Raw genomic sequence first — 21,060 nt, 5'->3', positions numbered from 1 at the left:
TACTTTCCACCGTCTTCTTGCTTTCGCCACCCGCCGCGGTGGTCGCTTCTTCGGTCTTTGGCTTGCTTTCGGATTTAGACTCTACCTCCGTGGCTTCCGTCGCTGTGGAGGAATTGGTCTCGGTCTCTGTGTCTGCTGCCATGGCAGCGATGTATGATGGATTGGATACTGACTGGGGAGCTGACCATGGACCAAGTTGGATTCCAGTCTCGACGCAATGTTAGAATACAGGGAACAGTCGTATCTTGTCCAGATCTAGATACGGCACGTTCGGTGGCGATGTCGAAGGGAAGAACGTGTGTTGAGGATGCTGCAATCGGTGATAGACTATAGAGAATAAATCAGCGAGATCAGGGGATGAGTCGTGCGTGGAGGGAATCAAACGGTGTCGCTGATCCATGAAGACACAATACGCTAAACATCCTCGCTGCACGAGACCATCATCCGAAACAGTCTTGTGTCGCTTGAAAAGAAGTCTCCATTCTTGATCCCGATGAAAAGTCAAAGGATGACCTGTAAGAGGGCTGATGTCGCCCGAAACCACTGTGGCATGATCTTTGAACCGATGTGGGTGCGTTCTTGTCGCAGGCAATGTGTTGGTTAATGGGTCAAGTCGACGTTGTGTAGCATGTCAACAGTGATACAGTAAGTTGATTGCATCTGCATCGCTGTGCCTTGTTTCGGCATGGGATAACTTGACGTTACCGAAGTCAGTGTACGAGTACTGTACATTACAGTCATGTTCATGCTCGGGCAAGAAGAACAAAAAGAATCGAATTCCCCGCCCTTCGAGGATGTCAACGTCAACAACGCCATCCAAGTGTAGTATTACGATGAAGCATGTTAGTTTCAAATCCAGATCGAGTCACTCATCGCATAACTATCGTTGGCGTCGTACAGAATCTCCTCTCCTTCCCTTCAGCCTGTTTTTTTTCGTGACCAGCACGCACTCCAAATCCATTTTTCTGTTCCCTTTTGACTATACATCCCTGCCTTTCCTTGCCTTTCCTTTCCGTTCCTTTCCCTCTTCTTTGCTCATCGAATCCTTCCACAGAACACACAATACGTCACTTTGTCCCGTGTTGTCCTCCAGCTGCACGTCTCTATTTGCAGAAAGGAAGTATATACAAAAGTGAGAGTGTTCATCAGCAGACGTCACATGGCTTCCTTCCTGAATACACGAACGAGGAGAGGACAACGGTGGGAGACGAAGTGCGATGGGCGAACATTCCAGTCTGGTGGGGGAACCGAATGAGGGCGAGGCATCTCTGGAAAGCGGAGGTCGTTCGCCAGGTAGTTAACGTATGGTAAATAACGATGGTAGCATTGTTGTCGACCAGGTACAGTAGTTATGATCACGCAGCGAAGAAAGGTGGGAAAGTGGGCATCACTCATGTGGTGATGAACTGACCCAACTCACTATCCTTGTTGTTCCCCTGAGGATCTCCTGGACAGGGAAGTTCTGCTTGAAGACCGGTCCGAAACGGATCGCATCCTTGCGCAGAGTGATGGTCATGGTGGTGGTGGTGGCGGTGGTGGGAGTGGGAGTGGGAATGGGATTGAGATGAGTGTGCGATGCCCATGTCGACGTAATTGATATCTAGGTTGATGATGAATGTTTTTCGTTCGAGGGAGCTCGCTGTAGGATTTTGCGCCGAGGTTATGGTGGAATGATGGATACTCGTCAGATGTTGGATTGCTTCGATACCGACTTTTATATGTAGAGTTGACCTCGCGCCATCAAGTCGGTCAGAAGACTTGTTCCCCATCAAGGAAGCATCATGTCATCACATGGCTGGGGACATTCAACGACAACGAAAAGAAGCAACATGCTTTAAGCGAACGCATGATCCTGGGCCCGTCCGACGCTGTCAGTTTCCCCGTTCTAGTACAAAAGGGGTCAAGGTCCCCCGTCGATCCCATTCCATGTGTTTCATGATCTGATCCCTTGCGCACAGACCTCAAGGCATGCTCCGGCCATTACACTCATGCATCTCATGCGACCACATTCATCATCACTCCTCGACGTCAGTAGCCACTTCGACAAGCTGTTCGGCCCAATCATCGAGTGACCAGATGGTGAATTTCCCATTCTCCGTCCACCTTTCTCTCCTCGCGGCCTCCTTCCACGCTCTTGATAGACCTATACGTAGCGGTTTTGATTCAGCTTTCATCATCTCACATACTCAACGAAGCCCCACTCACCGGCAGAGAAAGACCACAGCTCCACACTCCAGCCTCTTTTCAACGCTTCCCTCACGGCACCCGGGAAGCCATCGCGGTTGAATTGCCCTCCTCTCGCATCGCCCGTAGCCAGGACCAATGTACTCCCCTTCTCCGCTTTGGGACCTTTCGAATTCAGCACTTGCAAAATCTTCAGGTGCAAGATCTCGTCGACTCCTTGCTCCCTATACCTCCTCAGACCCATGTCGCTCGCGCCTGAAATACGTGACTGGGGTTTCGCCGTGACATGCATCGATGTGGGATCCTCCACTTCATCTTCATACATCTCGACCCGTTTTAGCACCGAAACTTCCCATCCAAGGCGAACGAGAGGATCGAGATTTTGATGCAGAGGGGAAGAAGCAACAAGATGGAGTGAGCCTGGAGGAGTAGGTCGACCACGTCGTAAAAGAAGGGACAGACATGGCAGAGATAGGGTACGCAGGTGACGTGGAGGCAGGGCGTCGCTGGGCTTGACGGCGAGATGGTGAAGTAGGCCGTACAGGATGTTTGAACTATGGGAGAGGGTAAGTCCTCATCACGACCGTATGGGTCTTCCCACTTACTGATCAACGTAGATGTGACACAAGCCACTCGCATCCAGATCTCCCTTGTAACCACCTTCGCCCTTCCCTCTCAATCTCCCAACACCTCCCTGCCAGACCACCTTCCCTTGCTTTTCACCGTATGCTTGCCTGAAGTCGTCCGCCAGAAAGGCCTTCAGCAAGGTCTTCTCAGCTGGAAATACCGATGGCATCCTTGTCGCCATAATGTGCAAGGACGATGGTGTCATCGTGACAGTTTGCTTAGCATTTCCATTCGCTTCGTCCCCCGTTTCTTCCGAAGGAGGAGGAGCTAGTGGCAGGGTCATCGCTGCTGCCATCTCAATATACAACGAGTCTCTCATGCGCGCTATCGCTCTGCGTAGTGCCAGCTTATCTAATTTTTGAGTGTATGCGAGCGTTGGTAACTCTAATCGTCGCCTAAAAACATTGGCGATCCGGATTGCAGACATAGGATCCGCGAGTGCTGGGAACAGATCGCGAATAACTGATGGGACTTGGTTACCCGATGTCGAGTCGAGTTTGGCTTGATATTCTAGTTTTTCCAGGGCTTCGTGGCCATAAACGGAGAGGAGGTCTCGCTGAAATTGGGTGGCTGGTTCGGGATATGATGGAGCGTCACTTGTGAGACCTCCATCATCCTCTGAAGTCACTGTGTCATGGATGGCAGCGGGTAATGATACCCTTTGGACCTTGACTTTGGTACGATAATGGCGTCTGCCGGGCAATCGAATGCGAACAAGGGTAATATGTGATCTAGATCGAGGAGGTGAGATACCATTGGTGCTTGGTATCGTGGACTCGTAAGACTCTGTCCTTTCCATGTCGAACGCTGTCGGTTCACCACCTGAATGTAGGGCGATTTTGGCAAGTTGATTGCAAGGTGATCCAGGGGTTGCTGCGAAATCGCGCGCCTGTAGTTCATGCACAGCCAGCGGTGGGCTGTTGGGGTTATTCTGTTTCCCATTGTAAGCGAGGTTTTGTGATTTGTCGCCATCGGAAAGGGAAGGTAGAGATCGTGCTGGGGAATGACCATCAGGTGTCCAATTTGCCGATGCGTACGATCCCGAAATGGACCTGAGTAGGTCCAGTGCTGTGAAGCGGGTGTTGGATGCTGCTGTGACGGGAGTAACGGGCTGAACGAGTGGAAATGACACCGTGGAAGGTTCGGCGGGTTTCGGTTCGTCGGCAGCTACGAACATGCCAGTTTAGTAAGGAGAGATCGAGGTGCTTCTCTACTCACCTGCCGCAGACTCCGATGATTCTACAGGTGTCAGACCCAATATCGAAGGATCGAACTCCTCTTCCACTTCCAACTCATCAGTCATAATACGCTTGCTTCCACCAATGGTTTGACTACCAAAATTTGCTATGAGTTCAGTGGGATGATGAGAGGTGTCAACGAACATCGGGTGGCGTGAGGCAGCAAGGTGGATCGGGGAAGGGATGGAGAGAGAGTGAGGTCGCAGACCGCGGGACCACGCATCACCGGCCCATATAACAATTCGACTGGTGATGTACAGGGATGTGTGTAAACAGAGGCGACACAATCGAAATGACAAGAGTTGTTCGAGGATCGGATCGATCTCTTTCACTGGACTGGAAAACCCAGAACCGCGTCACAATCTCGGTGGCAAAATCAGCTTACGTAAATGAGAGAGCCCTGGTTTGCGAACGTCACTCTGCACGCAGGTTCGAGTGTCTCTCACCTCTCCTTCTTGTCCTGATCCTCTTCCTCAAGCTACGTGTTGTCATTAATATCACCATCACATCCAGACGATGGATGTGGTCTTCTTTCACATATCATGAACCTCCGACGTCCTCTTTGTTGATCCTCACATCATGGTTGTACCTCCTCAACCTCTTTGGATGGCTCTCACAGCATATCCTGAGTGCCCAGCTTCTGGGTCAGATCCTGGTCGGGATCATATTCGGTGCCCCGCTTGCAGGATGGCTGGAAGAGAGCTGGGAAGAGGCCTTTGTGACTCTGGGATATGTGGGATTGCTCTTGATCGTGTTCGAAGGAAAGTTGATTGCTTATCCATTCTGTGCTACTCGGACCTGTTCTGACTTTCTGTCCAGGCGGCTTGAACTCTGCCTTCGCCCAAGTCATATCGTTGCTTCACCTATCGCTATGTGTAGCTCTCACCGGTATTTTGGTACCTATCGGTCTGTCATTCGTTCTCATCCCACTCGCATCGTTCCCCCCTTTGAACGCCTTTGCAGCCGGGGCAGCACTCTCCTCTACATCTCTCGGTACCTCGTTATCAGTCTTGAATCCCTCCGCCATCGGATTCGACCTTCGTCAAACTCGACTCGGCACTGTACTCCTCAGTGCGGCTGTAATGGACGATGTTGTCGCTTTCGTCCTTGCTAGTATTTTGCGTGTCATAGGCGATAACGATAATACTGGTGGATCAGAGATAGGCAAGAACGTGGGACGTACAATCGGTGTAACGATCGGTCTCGGAATAGTCTTGATCCCCGTTACCCGGTTCGTCCTTCTACCGATACATACTCGATTCAAGCGGACTACTCGATGGAGAACAGCATCTTGGGGAGGTGAACCGATATTGGTCGGTTTTATGGTGTGCATGTTCGTCGGCATGATAGCTGCGGCGGGATACGCTGGGACCTCTCCGCTGTTTGGAGCGTATATCGCAGGACTTGCTTGTGCGTACATTGGCGACGCAGAGGAGGATACTCGACCGACAAACTTGGCATCCATCGACAGGAACACTGAAGTCGAGGTGATGGGCGCGACATCGAATCCCTTAACTCGCTACTATACCTTTCCTGGTGCCGGCGCGGCACCCTTCCACCCCGACAATCTATTGGTACGCCGCGGCTCTACCAGCTCAACGGCGACGTCGGGCCGAGTCAATCTCGTCAAGTTAACAACCCCGACGCTCCGCTCTGCATTCAGCAACTACCTGACACCTCTCCTCGAATATCTGCTGATACCAATTTTCTTTGGTTCGATAGGGTACTCCATCCCGTTTGTTCCTCTTTGGCGAGGCTCAATCATATGGAGGGGAATCATCTATGCAATCTTGATGATGATCGGTAAAGTGCTTTGCGGGATGTGGATCATCTTATGGACAAGTGGGCGAGAAAGGATGATCTCTCCAGGAAAGGCAAGTTGGAAAGGTGCGGCGTTTTTGGGTGCAGCCATGATTGCTCGCGGTGAAATCGGTCTACTGTGGGTACCCAAGACTGTTCGGAAAGTCCAGCTCAAGCTGACTCCTGATATGCCCGTTCAGCATATCTCAGATCGCCTACAACACGACCACTCCGCTGCTCACAGAAAATGAGTTCCTGATTGTCAACTGGGGTATTATCATTTGCACGATTGTGGGACCGCTGGGAGTTGGGTGGATGGTGAAGCGTTGGCGGGTGTCTGTGTCGGATGGAGGTTGGCATTGAGCGGTGCGGGACGCCTCTCTGTGGCCATTTTTTTCACCCCCTTGCGGAATGCGAATTTTCGTAATCCTACATACATGCTAAACCCTGTCTGTCATCTATGTAGAAGCAGGCTCCGTAATCGATCGAGTTTCACTGATCTTAAACACTGCATAATCTTACTATACCAAAGCTTCTGTTGATCACATATCTTTACATATTCTACATTCTGCTGATTTTCTTCTCCTCATTCACCCATACTCCCAGCTGACTACAAAACATAAATAAACGCGGGGTTTCTATAACAAGCCAGGTGATCAGCACTCTTGCCTAATCTACGAGGAGACAGACTCTTCGCTACTCACTCGAAATCCGTCATATCGTCAAAGGCATTCTCATACAATTTCGCCTCATCCAATCCATGTTCTTTCATATGTTCGATCAAGTTGACCTTGTACTTTGTGGCCTCTTCCGTGGTCATGATCGACATATCTTCGAGGTTCTCGGGTAATCCCAAGGCCTTGCGTCTCGCTGCTTGTTTTCGATTGAGGAATTTAAGGTAGAACGACATGGAGACGATGAGGAGGAAGAGCACGGCCCAACAGCCTATGTCGACGTAAAGACCGGTGTGATAGACGGGTGCTTCGCTTGTGAGGTAGACTGGAGGGTTGGTTGCGTGTCAGCTTGTTTGCGACAAAAGGAGGAAATGATCGGGGTCGGAGGTGTGAATGAGCATAGGGGTCTCATACCGAAACCCACCTTGAGGGCCGATGACATTTCCGGCGCACTGGAAAACGAACATTGTGGCGAATACTACCACTCGTTTGGTGGTACCGGCGGCGTTGAGGTTGGCCCATGAGTAGAGCAACGGTTCTGGATCGTGACCAGTTCGGTCAGAAAGTTAAACTATTTCACCAGAGTAACGGGTTGGCGGACTCACGAATACCAGCTAGGGGGTAAGCGACATAGAACGCCGCCAACAACGAACCGGGACTCTTCCTGTTGACCTTGACCATGGCGGAAGCTCCGGCAATAGGGAACAGAACAACAATGGCGATGACGATCCATCGCGTCTTCCATCTGTTAGTGGCGAAGATGGCGATGAGCAGAGTGATGATCCCGATGACACCGGTGGGGATCTGCATAAGGATTGATTGGAAAGATGAGAAGCCGAATCCTTTGGTGATGAGACCTGAGAAGGCACCGAATCCACCTGACGGGATGGACGTGCAGAGGTACATTGCTGAATAGTCTGTGAGCAAGGATATGTTCCTGAAGATTTCGCCTCACTCACCCGCCCACATATAAGTCTTTGGATCGGTATAAACCTCTCTGACCTGATTCCACTTCCATTTCGAGCTTTTAGTACCCGTGTTATTCTCCCTCAATCTCTCAAGGGCGATCAAACGATCGTTGCCCTTATTCAGGAACTTGGCGGTCGTAGGGGAGTTGGGCAAGAGATACCATACGAGCGGAGCACAGCCAAGAGACAAGGCGCCCATACAAAGGAAGATGGCTTGATAAGGGTGTATACTGGAGTTGGCGTGTCCAACGCCGTATGAGAGCAAGGGACCGAAGATGGCAGCACAGGAATTAGCCACTTGGTAGGCAATCGTTCGGTAGGACTGTTCTCGTCGAGTCCACCACATTTGGGCTGACAAACGGCGTCAGCGGCTTCCATCAGTGCTACTTCCAACTTGACTGCGGACAAAAGTGGCAGAACGCCTGTACGACAGAACGCGGCAAGTAACCACACCACACATCACACTCACTGATCAAGACGAAGGAAGGGAGAATCGTCGCTTCAAACGCTCCGAGGAGGATACGAGCGATCAAGAGACCGGTGAAACTCTTGGCGGCAGCCGTGCAGATCGTCACGCAGGACCAAGCGATGAAGTTGAACATGACCCAGTATTTAACTGCGGTCAGGGCGTGGTTTCAGCGGATCTTTCTGTCAGTCCCAAATGAGTAGGAGGGAAAAAGATCGCTTACCTGGGAAAACAACCAGAGCATAGGATGACAATGGCTGGAAACACAGTTGGGCGAGATAGACGCAAGATGAGAGCCACGAATATTGCGATCCCTGAAGATGGGCCGATTCACGGAGATCGAATACTGCTGCGTTGGACACTGTGCCTTTGTCGAGCTGTTGAAGCAAGTATACCTATGGACCAGACCACGCTTTTGGTCAACGCAGAATCCCCGCCACAGTCACATGTGCCAGACGATACTCACCATACACATAGGGATACAAACGAAGATATCAATCTTCCTCAGGACACGATTCCTGTCCTCGACGGTGTATTCGACTTGACCGCCTTGTTCTTGGAGGATACGAGCGGCATCGTCCAGCTGAGTATTGGCATGACGCTTTCGACGACCCGTCTCTGGGTCTTGTGGCAGAGGATGATCTACATGCTCCGCCTCGAATTTCGTTTCGTCTTTGATGTCTGCCATGTTCCTTTGGGCCAATGGTGACGCTGTCTGTATAAGTCGACAACAACTTACAATAACGCCGGGGTGGGTGGGTGGGAATGAGGAGGTATCACGAGAAGCGCTTTATACTGTGATGCTTTTGAACATGGCGTCGCAGCGAGCGGTCCGGTGATGCCAAGAGTCGTTATACGAGTATACCTGATCTAAAATTGGACACACGTCGTCACCCCTTGGTCCTATGCCCCGTGGCGCCTCCGAACCATATGGATCGTCATCTTCCCACGGCATCCTCTCAGACACTACGCCTTTCGTCTACCTCTTACCAAGCGGTCCAAAGTACCCCCGAGAGCACCAACACGTCCCCGAGGGGCCACCTATAAATTAGCCGATTAGCGACGATTCTGCCCCCACGGGGAGGGCTCATTGGTTTAATCAATTCGGCCCGTGTTCAGGGTCAGTGAGTTGTTGTTGAGCTGACATGACAATTCAATTAATTATATCATGCTTGTTCGAAATCAACCTCGACTCGGTCTCTGTCTGGCGTAATGCGGTCTGATTCGATCGAATCGCTTGGCACATGACTCGGTACATTCCTACACCGTCATCTTACGTTGCATCCTTTTGAGGTACGAAACCGGCCCGGATCAAGACCGGACTGTTGTGATCCCTTCTACTGTGCAATTTGCGACATATCCACCTCTTGATCTACGTCTGACATCTATTCCAACTACGATTCAACGTTCCAGACACCACCGCCAAGACAAGCCCAACTCCTCATCAACATGTCACAGTCTCTCAGCTTGACGCCGGACCGAGCGACAGAGCTCGTCTCGCAGCTCACTGACGGTCTTGTCGGCATCCAGGATACGACAGGACGTTTCCTCCTTCGACGTGAGTGCGGGAAGATCTTTGCTCGAGATTGGGATATCCGCTGAGCCTCTTGCAACCAGTGAAAGACGGGACAGTCATCGACACGAAAGGATGGAAGCATCCCACCGTATTCTCATGGGAATGGACCCACGGTATCGCTCTCACAGCTTTATGCCATGTGAGTCCGATGGTTCAAGTGCGGGAACGAACCAGAGCTGATATCACTCTGTCCACTCCATCAGAGCTCCGCGCTCAACCCTAGCTCTCCCGCGAGTCAGAAGTCTCTCAAAACAGCTCTGGACTGGTTCGAGACGCAATGGAAGAGAACGGATGGCAAGGGAGCACCTAAGAATATCAACACCATGTCACCGTTCTACTCCCTGGCGTGCTTCTTGGAAGATGGGAGGACGAAAGATGAAAAGTGGCTGAAATGGTGCGAGGAGTGGGCAGAGTATCTGATGAAAGATCATAAGAGGACCGAGGAAGGCGGCCTACAACATGGTGAGCGGCCTACATGGCCATTGACTATCTCCATACAGTACATATTGTAGACTGGACAGAGTTGGTCATCTAGTTTATGTGGACTAACGCTTTGTCTCTCATGCCAGTCACATACGCCAACGACCACGACCAGAACCTATGGGACGACACACTGATGATGTCCGTCATCCCTCTCACAAAGATCGGCATCCTACTGAAGAAACAAGAATACATCGAAGAAGCCAAATACCAATTCCTCCTCCATATCCAATACCTCGCCGACACCGTTTCAGGACTCTGGTACCATGGTTGGGAGTTCACACCTTCTCCCGTCAAGCCCGGAGAGAAGCAAGGAGAACCAACTAACGGAGGACACAATTTCGCCAAAGCGCTCTGGGCAAGAGGCAACTGTTGGATCACGGTGTCCATCCCTATGTTCTTGGACATTCTAGCGGATCAGCTTAAGCCTTCGGATCCGCTACACAAGTATCTCGTGTCGGTGTGGAGGAGACAGGTGGATGCGCTGGTCAGATGTCAGGATCCCAAGACGGGGCTTTGGCATACTTTGTTGGTCGATCCGACAAGTTACGTGGAGACTAGTGCTTCCGCCGGATTCGCCGCGGGTATATATATGGGAATCAGGCAGGTGAGTCCGTCCGGCCGTTTCACTTGAGTCCCGAGCTCACTGTCACATGTTATGCTGATCTGCTCCCCACATCCACAGGGCCTCATTGACAATCCTGTCTACCGACATACCGCCGACCTCGCACTCAGAGGCGTCATCGAGCAGATCCAACCCGATGGCCAAGTCGCCAATGTGTCTTTTGGAACGGGCATGGGATCCAACTTGCAGTTCTACAAGGATATCGCCATCACGCCGATGCCCTATGGTCAGGCTTTGGCGATGCATGCGTTGGTCGAATGGCAGAGATTGCAGGATGCGAGCAAGTAGGTTGGAACGTCGGGAATATGTACAGTATCACTAGTCATGCATGGTTATTTATGAAGGAATGTTTGTCGAGATAGCGCTTCTGAGCCTGCCTGCACTTGGTAGTGTCTCATCACCAATGATTTGCTTCTGCTGAATGAGACGATCGATTACACTGTCCCACGACCTAGACGGTCTACTCCGTCACGCATCTACTCCGACACTGCGTGACGGCTTCACCTTGACTTACTTGTACCGAGACTCGTTCCTGCGACTCCGAAGTCACCTCTGCGCATCAGCCCACGGTACATGCATCAGATCTTAGGCCATACTACTCGCAGCCCCACCTCATCCTTGGTTGACCGATCGAACGCCTTCGAATGGTAATCTCTGAAACGGGCCGATGACGGACCGTTTCTGTTATCGCGCTAATCTAAGCATGTTCGGCGTAATCAAGTTCCGGAAAGTCGAGTAGATGGATATCCCCCGGAAACTACAACGGGGGCACCGCTTGATGGCGTGTAGGTTCCATTGAGGTATTCTGTCGCTGATGACTACAAAGTGTGAGTCGAAGTATAGCATAATCCTATCCAACAGCGACTCCGACCATTACGACGACTTTGACCTCTGGGGAAACGTCGCCCACAATGACACCTCCCACTACTACCAACCCTTTGACCTACCCCACTTCCAGGAGACCGTTCTCGCTCGAGACGTTCCGAGATCCGCCTCGGGAATATCGAGGTGCCCCATTCTGGGGCTGGGTGACGAAACAGGAGAAATTGTCGACGGTCGAACAAGTGGACATGTTTGAGCAGATGGGGATGGGCGGGTTCCACATGCATACGAGGGTGGGGCTGGATATACCGTATATGGGCGAAGAGTTTATGAGTATTGTGGAAGGATGTGTGGAGAAGGCGAAAGAGAAGGGCATGTACGCGTTTCTGTACGATGAGGATAGGTGAGTCACGCACATACCTTTGGATTTTGAGCTGAGATATTGGGTCGTGCAGATGGCCGAGCGGTTTCGCAGGTGGGAAAGTCCTAAAAGGGCATCCGGAGCTGCGTCACCTGCATCTCCTCTTCACCCCTTGGGCATACGGTGAAGAGCTGGGATATACCAAGCCGTAAGCATGGACTTCCCCGCAGAGTAATCCACCCACTCACCCGCTCACCCACTCTCTCGCTTCAGCACATTTCCAATAGCCAATGCTGCACCTATGCGAAGTGAGCTCGGCGATCTTCTCGCCACATACGCGATCAAGCTGCAAGATGGCAAACTCGTCTCTTCCCGTCAGATCCCTGCGCCATCCGAAGCGTCGTCCGATGAGAAGGTGTGGTACGCCTATGTCGAACCTCTCCCCGATAGCGGGTTCTTCGGCGATCAAACGTATACCGATTTGCTCAGCGCAGATATGACGAAACGGTTCGTGGAGCTCACCCACGAAGTATACAAGGAACACGTCGGAAAGGAGTTTGGCACGACCGTCCCATCAATGTTCACCGATGAACCTCAGTACTGTCCGATGTCAACGCTCAACGACGCGGACAAGCTCCAAGACGTATTCTTACCGTGGACGAGGGGAATCATCAAATCCTTCAAAGAGGCCAAGGGGGAAGATCTGATCGCGCTACTACCTCAGCTCATCTGGGATCCGGTCGGCGATAAACCGAACGTGGTCAGATACAAGTTCCTCGATCACGTCTGCGAGTTGTTTGCCTCGAACTATATCGGCGTATTGGCCAAGTGGTGCGCAAAGAACGCGATCATGTGTACGGGACATATGAACGCGGTGGGTCCATTGATCATCCTGTTTTGTTTTTGAGAGAAACCTAATCACCACCGTAGGAACCCACGCTCGCCTCTCAGACCGCCCAAACCGGCGAGGTCATGAGATGTTATCGCGAAATGCAGTTCCCCGGTATCGACATGTTGTGTGACAAGCGCGAGCTGAACACTGCCAAACAAGCCGCCAGCGTCTCGCGACAGTACGGTCGGAGTGGTCTCATGAGTGAGCTGTACGGTGTGACAGGGTGGCAGTTCACTTTCGAAGGACACAAGGGTCAAGGAGATTGGCAGGCTGCTCTGGGGGTCACCCTTCGAGTCCACCATCTCTTCTGGAGTACGATGGAGGGCGAGGCCAAGAGGGATTATCCCGGTTGTATCGGGTACCAATCGCCCTGGTGGAAGGAATACAAGCAGATCGAAGATCATTTCGCAAGGGTCAATTCCGCCATGACGAGAGGTCGGCCTGTCACTCGCGTTGCGGTCATCCATCCTGTGGAGAGCTATTGGCTGTGTTTCGGACCGAAAGACAAGAACTCGGAGGAGACGGATTATCGGGAACAAGCTTTTGCTCAGCTTACCGAATGGTTGTTGCAAGGTCACATCGACTTTGATTTCATATCAGAATCTCTTTTCCCAGAACTCACCCCTCTCAACAAGATCGGTAATATTCTGCCTGTCGGGAAGTGCAATTACGAGGTGGTCATTGCGCCCAATCTCAGCACGATCCGATCCACGACTCTTGAGCGCTTACAGCGTTTCGCCTCACAAGGTGGCAAAGTCATCGTAGCTGGAAATGCACCCACTCTCGTCGATGTGCAAATGCCAGCGAGTCCACTAAGCATCCCTGGGTCTGTCGCTCTCCCTTGGTCAAAGGCTCAGATTCTCTCAGCTGTTCACCCTTATCGAGATATTGACATGATTGTCAGCGACACAACGCTGTATCGTACCCAAGGCAAACGCGCCGACTCGTTGTTCTATCAGATGAGAGAGGATGGCGAGGAGAGGTTCGTCTTCATCTGCAACATCGATAGAAAGGAGTCGTGTCCCGTCACCATCACCCTTCGAGGGGAATGGGCAGTGCAGGTGGGTGTGGTTTACGTGTACACAGCATTTGACTGATTCGTTATGTTCCCTCAGGTGCTCGACACGCTCAAGGGAACCTCGTGGGAAGCAGCCACGGAGCAAGCAGGAGGTCGGACACGGTTCAAGTACTGGTTCGACGGATGCGAGAGTATCGTTCTCCGACTGTCACCGGGTAAATCGTCTACCAGCGCTAAAGACCAAACTATCCTGCGAAAGCATTACAAGCAGGTGGAAGATGTGAGTGTTTTGCTTACAGACGGCGAAGTAGGCTGACAAAGAGCGTAGGTCAAGTTGCGGTCGGTAACTCTGTCAGAACCGAATGCACTGCTTCTTGATTATTGCGACTACAAGTGGAACGACGAAGAATGGCAAGGACCGGAAGAAATTCTGGCGGTCGATCAATTGATGCGTCGTCGACTGGGCTTCTTCCTCAAAGGTGCCAAATTCAGACAACCCTACACCATCCCTCAAGAACAGCGCAAAGGGGCTGGCAGACTCCGATTACGCTTTAGGATCAACTCCACCTACGATGTCGAGTCGAGTCAGCTCGCTATCGAAAGTCCGGATAAAGTGAAAGCGTTTCTCGATGGCCAGGCGATTGAGCTCAATTCCACGGGGTGGTGGGTGGACAAGTCGATCAAGACTGTGGACTTACCGTCCATTGGCCAGGGTCAACATCACCTAGAACTGGAATACGACTACGGGATGCTAACAAATCTCGAGAGAGTGTACGTGTTGGGCGACTTTGGGGTAGAGGTCCGCGGACGTAGAGCATCTATCGTCCCTCTCGATCTTGATACTCTCGAATGGGGAGACGTTACTCGACAAAGCCTACCGTTCTACTCGGGCAATATCACCTATCATTGTACTTTCGATTCGAAGTCTGACCGCGAACCACTAGCTATTCGCGTAGCATATTTCGCCGGTCCGGCAGTATCTATCGACGTAGACGGCACTCGAGCCACATTGCTTGTTCACGAACCGTACGCTTTCGAACTGGGCAAAGTGTCGCAAGGAACACACAGGATCGATTTCACTTGTTATGGGAATCGACATAATGCGTTCGGAGCGATACACTTGGTCCCGAACAAGACGGATTGGTTGAATGCCGATTCGTGGAGGAGCGACTACGATTGGTGGTCAGAGGAATATGTTTTGGGTCAAGTGGGCATCCTGAATGCGCCAAGAGTGGAGGTGCCAGGACTGGAAGTGCCGAAACAGACCAGAAGAGGGTTGACATTGCATGTGTAGAGAGAGGCTGTATACTTCTGCAATTGATGCATACTGCATTCATATGTTTTTGATTGATTTCGGGGATTTCATACGGCCCATTCGTACCGGCCTTCGCGCACTTTCCCGACGTGAGTCGAGTGACCCGCAATCGCTACTCTGCCCAATGATGCATTCCTGAACACTACTGGAGAGAAATTGCCATACCACCATCCACCAAAACGCTCGCACCGGTACAATACGAGCTTAGATCAGAAGCGAAGAAGAGGGCGGGACCGACCAGATCTTCGGGAAGTCCTAATCGGCCTAGAGGTGCTCGACGGATTTGATCTGCTCGTTTGACGGGGTCGGAGAGGTCTTCTTTGTTGATGTTGGTTTCGATAGTGCCTGTGGTGAGGGATCAGCGGCGTTCAGAGCGCAGTATGCAACAATGAGACTGCGTGAAAGAGCCCTGGTGAAAGGAGTCAAAAGGACAAAATCCAACGACCATCATGTCGCGTGCACAAATGCAGGAGAAGGGCTAAAACGCAGAATGCAAAGCTTGCAGCCCACTCACCGGGTAAAACTGAATTACATCTAATCCCCATGGGACCCAACGCAATCGCACAACTCTCCATCAGACTCTTCAATCCCGCCTTTGTCGGCGTGTAATGAGCCTGTTCCCCTCCCCCCATCAACGCCGAGATACTACTGATCGCGACGATACTCCCCCCCTTCGGGTTCTCCTGCTTGGCCATCTGGTTCGCTACCGCTTGGACGACGTAGAATGCGCCGTTCAGATTGACGTCTTGGACTCGTTTCCACAGGGGGTGGGGGAGGTCGAGGAAGGTGTGGAAGGGGCAGATACCGGCGTTGGAGATTAGGACGTCGATTCGGGAGAAGGAGGATACGGCAGCGGAGACGATCTGGATGATGAGGTGGAAGTGGGGCGCGGGGTGATAATATAGAGAGGAAGGAAGGCGTAATCGTGAGGTTCAGTAGGTACAGAAGTTGATAGGAGGGTTTCAATCGAGAGGGGGAAGAACGACGAGGCGAGTGGTAGATTCCAGATCAGCTCGTCACAAGCGCAAAGGCAGAGACCATCACCAAGAACCACTCACAGCAGAAGCAGTAGCGGGCTCAGCGATATCACCGGGCACGATCACGGTCTTAGCACCCGCTTTGGAACATTCCGACTCCACGGACGCGATATCACTCGCTGTCGACTCTCCAACATGGTGAAGGACGACATTGGCACCGTTTCTTGCGGCTCCTAAGAGTATGAATCGAGTGAGGTCTCAGCTCAAGAGTCTGTGTGATCACTCGATTTGAAAAGGCTGATAGGGGCAACGATGTCATGATGAAGCAGGAGACGAGTGGCCAAGACTCACCTATCGCTATACTACGGCCGATACCTGTTGAGCAACCTGTGATGGCCACGACTTTACCCTTGAGCAGACCGAACGACATGGTTTATGCAGCGGGACGGTGCTCGATACAGTTGGAGGAAGGAATGCTATCTTGGGACGCAGGGATAAACCGTTCTTACTCGGGGTTGTACTCGAGTCACTAGTCCTGAAGATGGAAGATCAATAGGCTATCATGTCCGAGAGAGTCAGAGTGGACTCACAAGTCGTCATGATCGCTTGCTAGATGCATGGTCATGCCGGATGTTACGAGGAGAAAGAGAGAGAGGTGTAACACGCACCCGGTTGCAGTTCGGTAGAGCATTAGACCGATCCCGAAAACAGAGAGCAGTGGCCGAATAACGTGGCATAGATTCCGATTTTTACTCGCATGGATTCATCTATTCTCGTATTTGGAACAGCCATCATACGGACCCAACTCATCTCTGTCATCAATCAAGACCAGCTAAGCTGCAACGGATCTTGAGTCTGGGGTCCCTTTCCTTCAGCCATGCTTGTGATATCGCCGTGCACTTGTCCAGCACGTACTTTCTCCCGTCTGCCCATCTCTTCGCGAAAACCTGACGGATCAAATGTGTCAGTCCACCAACGAGATCGTTGCTTTGCTATGATGGGGCAAGAGCTCACCCTGCCACACATGATAAACCCCGGGACGTCCTCGGGTTCGAGGACACCATCATCCGGCTTGTACAGATCTCGTCAGGCTATGAGAGTCGGTCACGCGCTCGATATAGGCACACAGAGCCGGATATGCAAAGCTACGATTGCCGGGGGCCAGTCTTTTCCTCACGTAGTCGTGATCGATCCCTGGACCACGACGTGCCAGGTTGAGAGCAAAAGCAGGGATGAGCACCTTGATGATCGCCCTGGAATAGTTCTCCCTGGCAGGAGGAGTCTGTTCCAGAGAAACCGCGTGCAATCCTCAGGTCCCTGACTTGTGGTCGCTAGCGTGTCTCCAGCGTTATGGAAGCATTGGACTCACTCAGATACAGACCTCGCACCGATTGGTGGCCACTTCCGACTCTCCCCACTCCCGATCTTCGCCACGGTCTTCCCCACCAAGTGATGTTTCGAGCGAACACAACATCGCAAGCCGCTGACCACCCAAAGTATTCAGTCCTGCTACCTAGTGACGTTCTCTCATACTACGCACTTACGCTGTCGTTGATCCTTCCAGGCGTTGTAGAGATTGATGAGACTCAAATGATTACCCGTCTCATGCACGAAGATCTCACGTCCATCGGTACTCAGCTCGTCTGTCACTTGCGAAATACTTTAGTCTGTTGCAACTGCGACAGACTACTTGTTTGCAGCTTATTCCTGTTTCTGAGACCAGCTTACCTTCCAGAATGGCAATGAGCCAGAACCACGAGATTCGAGAAGAAGTTTTGCATCCTATTGGGCCTTTCAGCAACAAGTCTGACCCGACACATAGTCATCCTTACGAATGGGTCGTGATCCAAATCGTAGACCTTCTTTCCTGATTTAGCAAGGCTGGATTTGTCCGTACGATATCCGAGTAAGCCAAGATCAACGAGAACGCAGACAGCTCTAGCAACCGCCTCAACATGAGGTTTGTCTGCATAAGATGTCATTCCATCATTCCTGTCGAAATACAGTAGCCAAGAATACTCTTCACTTACTCATCCTGGGACTCTTTGCAAAGTTACCATCGAAGGTGGAAAGGGGTGCGACTTTCAAGATGATCCGAGTGATCTTCAGGCTTCCCGGGACATGGGTGTTCATCTGTTTCGGACTCGTAGCTACATCCATTGTACTGATCCACCGTTGACCAAGGTCAAGCACCCAAAGAAAAACTTTCGGCCCTTCAGTACTAAGCGATTAGTTTTTCAAAGAGGACTCGTGAAAGGTGGAATCTAGATTCGAGCTCCCACCAGAGTGACGAGGTGACTTTGCTGTGGCGCACGCGGTCTCAGATGGTCGATAGCACTTCACCTAACAAGGGCATTATGCTTGAATAGTCATCTAGAACGACACTGTGCGCTCCTCACGAGACAGATGACTACCTCGATCTCCCACACATTCACATTCAAAGAATGTCAGCGTCTTGGACATGAAACCACGCAATAATGCATGAGTGCACAACCAATTCAGAAGCCGAGAATAACTTTCTATCTATACAGATGGCGCTTTTGTGGCACTCTATTAATTTCTCTGTTAGGCTATGTAAAAATAAACAAGGGTCGACTTCAGCGTTGGTTCGGTATTACATTGTACCGATGTCCACCTGGTCAAGCATGGCTCGGTAACATTCGGTCCGGTCAACTGACCATTGTTGTACAAGTAGGCGTCGCATCTTTCAGATTGACTGATTCGTCCTCATACATCTCACATCCAAACCGTTATAGACCACAAGCTCATCCCGTCTCAGCTCTACTCAGCCTACACGACCTATACAGAGATCAAATCGACAAGATGCCTAAGCAGTGGCCTACCATCGTGAGTGGCGGATGGTAGCATGTTCTCCGGAACTTTGTTCAGCTGGGACGACCAATGATGTCGGCGGAAGGGAAGACCTTCCTGTTAGAAGTTTGGAGGAGTTGACCAGACATGGGAGACACGACTGACACAACCTTCAATGCTGTGCAGACCAAGCTGGAGACTTTTGTGCCCTCCGCACACGGAAGCGGTGGTGATTATCACAGACAAGATGGAGACCATTGGAGTGAGTCCCCCTTCCTTCTTGCGTCCTGTTTGTTCTGCAATGTGGGTTTCGTTCCTTGGTCGTTCTCATGACTGATCGAAAATCACTCCTCCAGTCGTCCAGGGCAACATTTCTTGTCCTATGCATCAGTATCCCGAGTACAAGGTCTCACGAACTTCCTGGGGTATCGGAGTGCTTGGCAGTATCTTCGGTGAGTGTCTTTGTCTCCGTGTTTCGGCATTTCAGCTCTGCTCTGCGCTCCATTGCATCACAAAGGACTAAACTTTGGAACATTGATAGTCAAATTGACCGCTTCGGACGGCTCTGTGGGTTATGCCACCGGATTTGGAGGTCCCCCTGCTCTCTACTTGATCGAGGAACACTTCAAGAGGTTCGTCGTGGGGCAAGATCCTCGAGACACCAACAAGATCTGGGATCAGATGTTCCGAGCATCCATGTTCTATGGTCGGAAAGGTAGGTCTGGTGCCACGAATCGCCTCCTCCATACACTTGCAGAACATGAAGATGTCCTCATTTCGGGACATGCCACGTCTGGATTGCTAATTGCTAACACGGATATCACACAGGTATTACACTCGCTGCCATCTCAGCCGTTGATCTTGCTATCTGGGATCTTCTCGGTAAGATCCGTGATGAGCCTATCTACAAGATGATCGGTGGACGCACCAAGAAGGACATCCCCCTGTACCTGACAGGACCTCGACCCGAGATCGCCAAGGAGCTCGGTTTCTGGGGTGCCAAGGTGGCTTTGCCCCATGGACCTCCCGATGGACATGAGGGTATCAGGAAAAACGTCGCCTATCTGAAACAGTGCAAGGAAGCGGTGGGAGAGGACTACCCTGTTCAAGTCGACTGTTACATGAGTTTGAACGTCCCATACACTATCCAGCTCATCAAGGTAAGTCGCAGGATTTCCACTTGGCAGCTGGAATAGACTCCCTCTGATACATTGCTTTCGGATCTTGTAGGCTTGTGACAAGGCTGGCGTCGACATCAACTGGTGGGAGGAAGTGCTTCACCCCGACGACTTTGATGGACACGTCAAGCTCAAGGAGGCTTTACCCACTCACACTTTCACCACTGGAGAGCACGAGTATTCCAAGTGAGTATTCTTGTTGCCTTTGGGTGGGATATCCGGCGTTGTTTCATCGCATTGGACCATCCCTCTTGGAACCAGCTGACCGTCCACGACCCAGGTACGGCTTCCGTAAGCTTATCGAGAACCGAGCAGTCGACATCATCCAGCCCGATGTTATGTGGCTCGGCGGCCTGACAGAACTCATCAAGGTTGCCGCGTGAGTGGCCATTCCCGCGCAAGTGGCACCAAAATCTCTGGCTGACGAGGCATGTCACCTCAATAGGATGGCTGCCGCCTATGATATCCCCGTCGTTCCTCACGGCTCTGGGCCATATTCTTTCCAAGCTATTATGACCTTCACTAACAGTTCATTCTGTGAAGTGATTGTATGTCATTCCGTTCAATTAGTTTTCATCGTGGAAACGTTGTGACTGACTCGCCATGATCTCGCCAGGCGAACTCGCCAGACGGAAGATCCATCAGCCCGTCATTCGGAAATCTATTCACCAACGAACCTATGCCTACCAATGGTCGTATCGACCTCACTGACGCGCCGGGATTCGGTCTCGAGCTCAACCCTGCGGCCGAGCTTGTGCCATACAGCTCGTTCTTCAGCATGACCAAGGGATTAGGAGCCGCGGGCGAGACCGACGAGGAAGCAAAGGCCAGGGACAAAAAAGCTGTCGAGGGCAAGTGAAGCATTTCCACTCTAGGATAGTGAAGCGCGGATCGGGGAGCAGCAATCACCCACCAATCGATTTTGTCTGTCGGAAATGGGAGCATATGTACTCGATAGTCAGAGAAGACTCATGCAATTCGTTTCCAATTGCCCCCAAAAAGGAGTGTTTAGGCGCGAAACCTATACCATTGGATCACCAGGGGCACA

The 21,060-nt window shown here is 51.5% G+C and overlaps 8 protein-coding genes across 8 annotated transcripts in view; 4 read left to right on the top strand and 4 right to left on the bottom strand.

Moving 5' to 3' along the window:
- IAR55_000063 (uncharacterized protein) overlaps window positions 1-142 on the bottom strand; it is a gene marked incomplete at both ends in the record, with an annotated part of 981 nt that extends 839 nt beyond the window's left edge. Inside the window, one exon of the mRNA XM_066943202.1 lies at window positions 1-142. This exon is cut by the window's left edge and continues 119 nt beyond it. Within this exon, the coding sequence (XP_066805744.1) occupies window positions 1-142 (142 nt within the window).
- Window positions 143-2,015: 1,873 nt separating this feature from the next.
- IAR55_000062 (uncharacterized protein) lies at window positions 2,016-4,195 on the bottom strand (the record flags this gene model as incomplete). Its single annotated transcript, XM_066943201.1, has 4 exons — window positions 2,016-2,143; window positions 2,206-2,738; window positions 2,790-3,978; window positions 4,030-4,195. The coding sequence occupies 4 exons, from the start codon at window positions 4,193-4,195 to the stop codon at window positions 2,016-2,018; spliced, it is 2,016 nt and encodes a 671-aa protein (XP_066805743.1).
- A 374-nt stretch (window positions 4,196-4,569) lies between these two features.
- On the top strand, window positions 4,570-6,212 carry IAR55_000061 (uncharacterized protein; the record flags this gene model as incomplete). Its single annotated transcript, XM_066943200.1, has 3 exons — window positions 4,570-4,849; window positions 4,929-5,988; window positions 6,050-6,212. The coding sequence occupies 3 exons, from the start codon at window positions 4,570-4,572 to the stop codon at window positions 6,210-6,212; spliced, it is 1,503 nt and encodes a 500-aa protein (XP_066805742.1).
- A 247-nt stretch (window positions 6,213-6,459) lies between these two features.
- IAR55_000060 (uncharacterized protein) lies at window positions 6,460-8,645 on the bottom strand (the record flags this gene model as incomplete). The annotated part of the gene is made up of 8 exons (XM_066943199.1): window positions 6,460-6,487; window positions 6,554-6,848; window positions 6,948-7,061; window positions 7,129-7,431; window positions 7,483-7,842; window positions 7,961-8,107; window positions 8,181-8,352; window positions 8,424-8,645. 8 exons carry the CDS (start codon window positions 8,643-8,645, stop codon window positions 6,460-6,462), a joined length of 1,641 nt encoding a protein of 546 aa, XP_066805741.1.
- A 761-nt stretch (window positions 8,646-9,406) lies between these two features.
- Window positions 9,407-10,926, top strand: IAR55_000059 (uncharacterized protein; the record flags this gene model as incomplete). Its single annotated transcript, XM_066943198.1, has 5 exons — window positions 9,407-9,515; window positions 9,575-9,672; window positions 9,737-9,995; window positions 10,103-10,620; window positions 10,699-10,926. The coding sequence occupies 5 exons, from the start codon at window positions 9,407-9,409 to the stop codon at window positions 10,924-10,926; spliced, it is 1,212 nt and encodes a 403-aa protein (XP_066805740.1).
- Window positions 10,927-11,549: 623 nt separating this feature from the next.
- On the top strand, window positions 11,550-15,025 carry IAR55_000058 (uncharacterized protein; the record flags this gene model as incomplete). The annotated part of the gene is made up of 7 exons (XM_066943197.1): window positions 11,550-11,863; window positions 11,916-12,029; window positions 12,095-12,695; window positions 12,752-13,612; window positions 13,673-13,774; window positions 13,829-14,011; window positions 14,060-15,025. The coding sequence occupies 7 exons, from the start codon at window positions 11,550-11,552 to the stop codon at window positions 15,023-15,025; spliced, it is 3,141 nt and encodes a 1,046-aa protein (XP_066805739.1).
- Window positions 15,026-15,188: 163 nt separating this feature from the next.
- IAR55_000057 (uncharacterized protein) lies at window positions 15,189-16,453 on the bottom strand (the record flags this gene model as incomplete). Its single annotated transcript, XM_066943196.1, has 4 exons — window positions 15,189-15,391; window positions 15,561-15,909; window positions 16,105-16,256; window positions 16,375-16,453. The coding sequence occupies 4 exons, from the start codon at window positions 16,451-16,453 to the stop codon at window positions 15,189-15,191; spliced, it is 783 nt and encodes a 260-aa protein (XP_066805738.1).
- A 2,393-nt stretch (window positions 16,454-18,846) lies between these two features.
- IAR55_000056 (uncharacterized protein) lies at window positions 18,847-20,871 on the top strand (the record flags this gene model as incomplete). Its single annotated transcript, XM_066943195.1, has 9 exons — window positions 18,847-18,870; window positions 19,021-19,096; window positions 19,191-19,286; window positions 19,376-19,549; window positions 19,663-19,994; window positions 20,065-20,198; window positions 20,293-20,391; window positions 20,458-20,560; window positions 20,629-20,871. 9 exons carry the CDS (start codon window positions 18,847-18,849, stop codon window positions 20,869-20,871), a joined length of 1,281 nt encoding a protein of 426 aa, XP_066805737.1.
- Window positions 20,872-21,060: the final 189 nt, after the last annotated feature.

The sequence above is a fragment of the Kwoniella newhampshirensis genome, chromosome 1 (genome assembly GCF_039105145.1).
Source record: "Kwoniella newhampshirensis strain CBS 13917 chromosome 1, whole genome shotgun sequence".
NCBI lineage: Eukaryota > Fungi > Basidiomycota > Tremellomycetes > Tremellales > Cryptococcaceae > Kwoniella > Kwoniella newhampshirensis.
The sequence above is the reverse complement of the archived record's forward strand: the minus strand, read 5'-3'. Positions and strand labels throughout refer to the sequence as shown.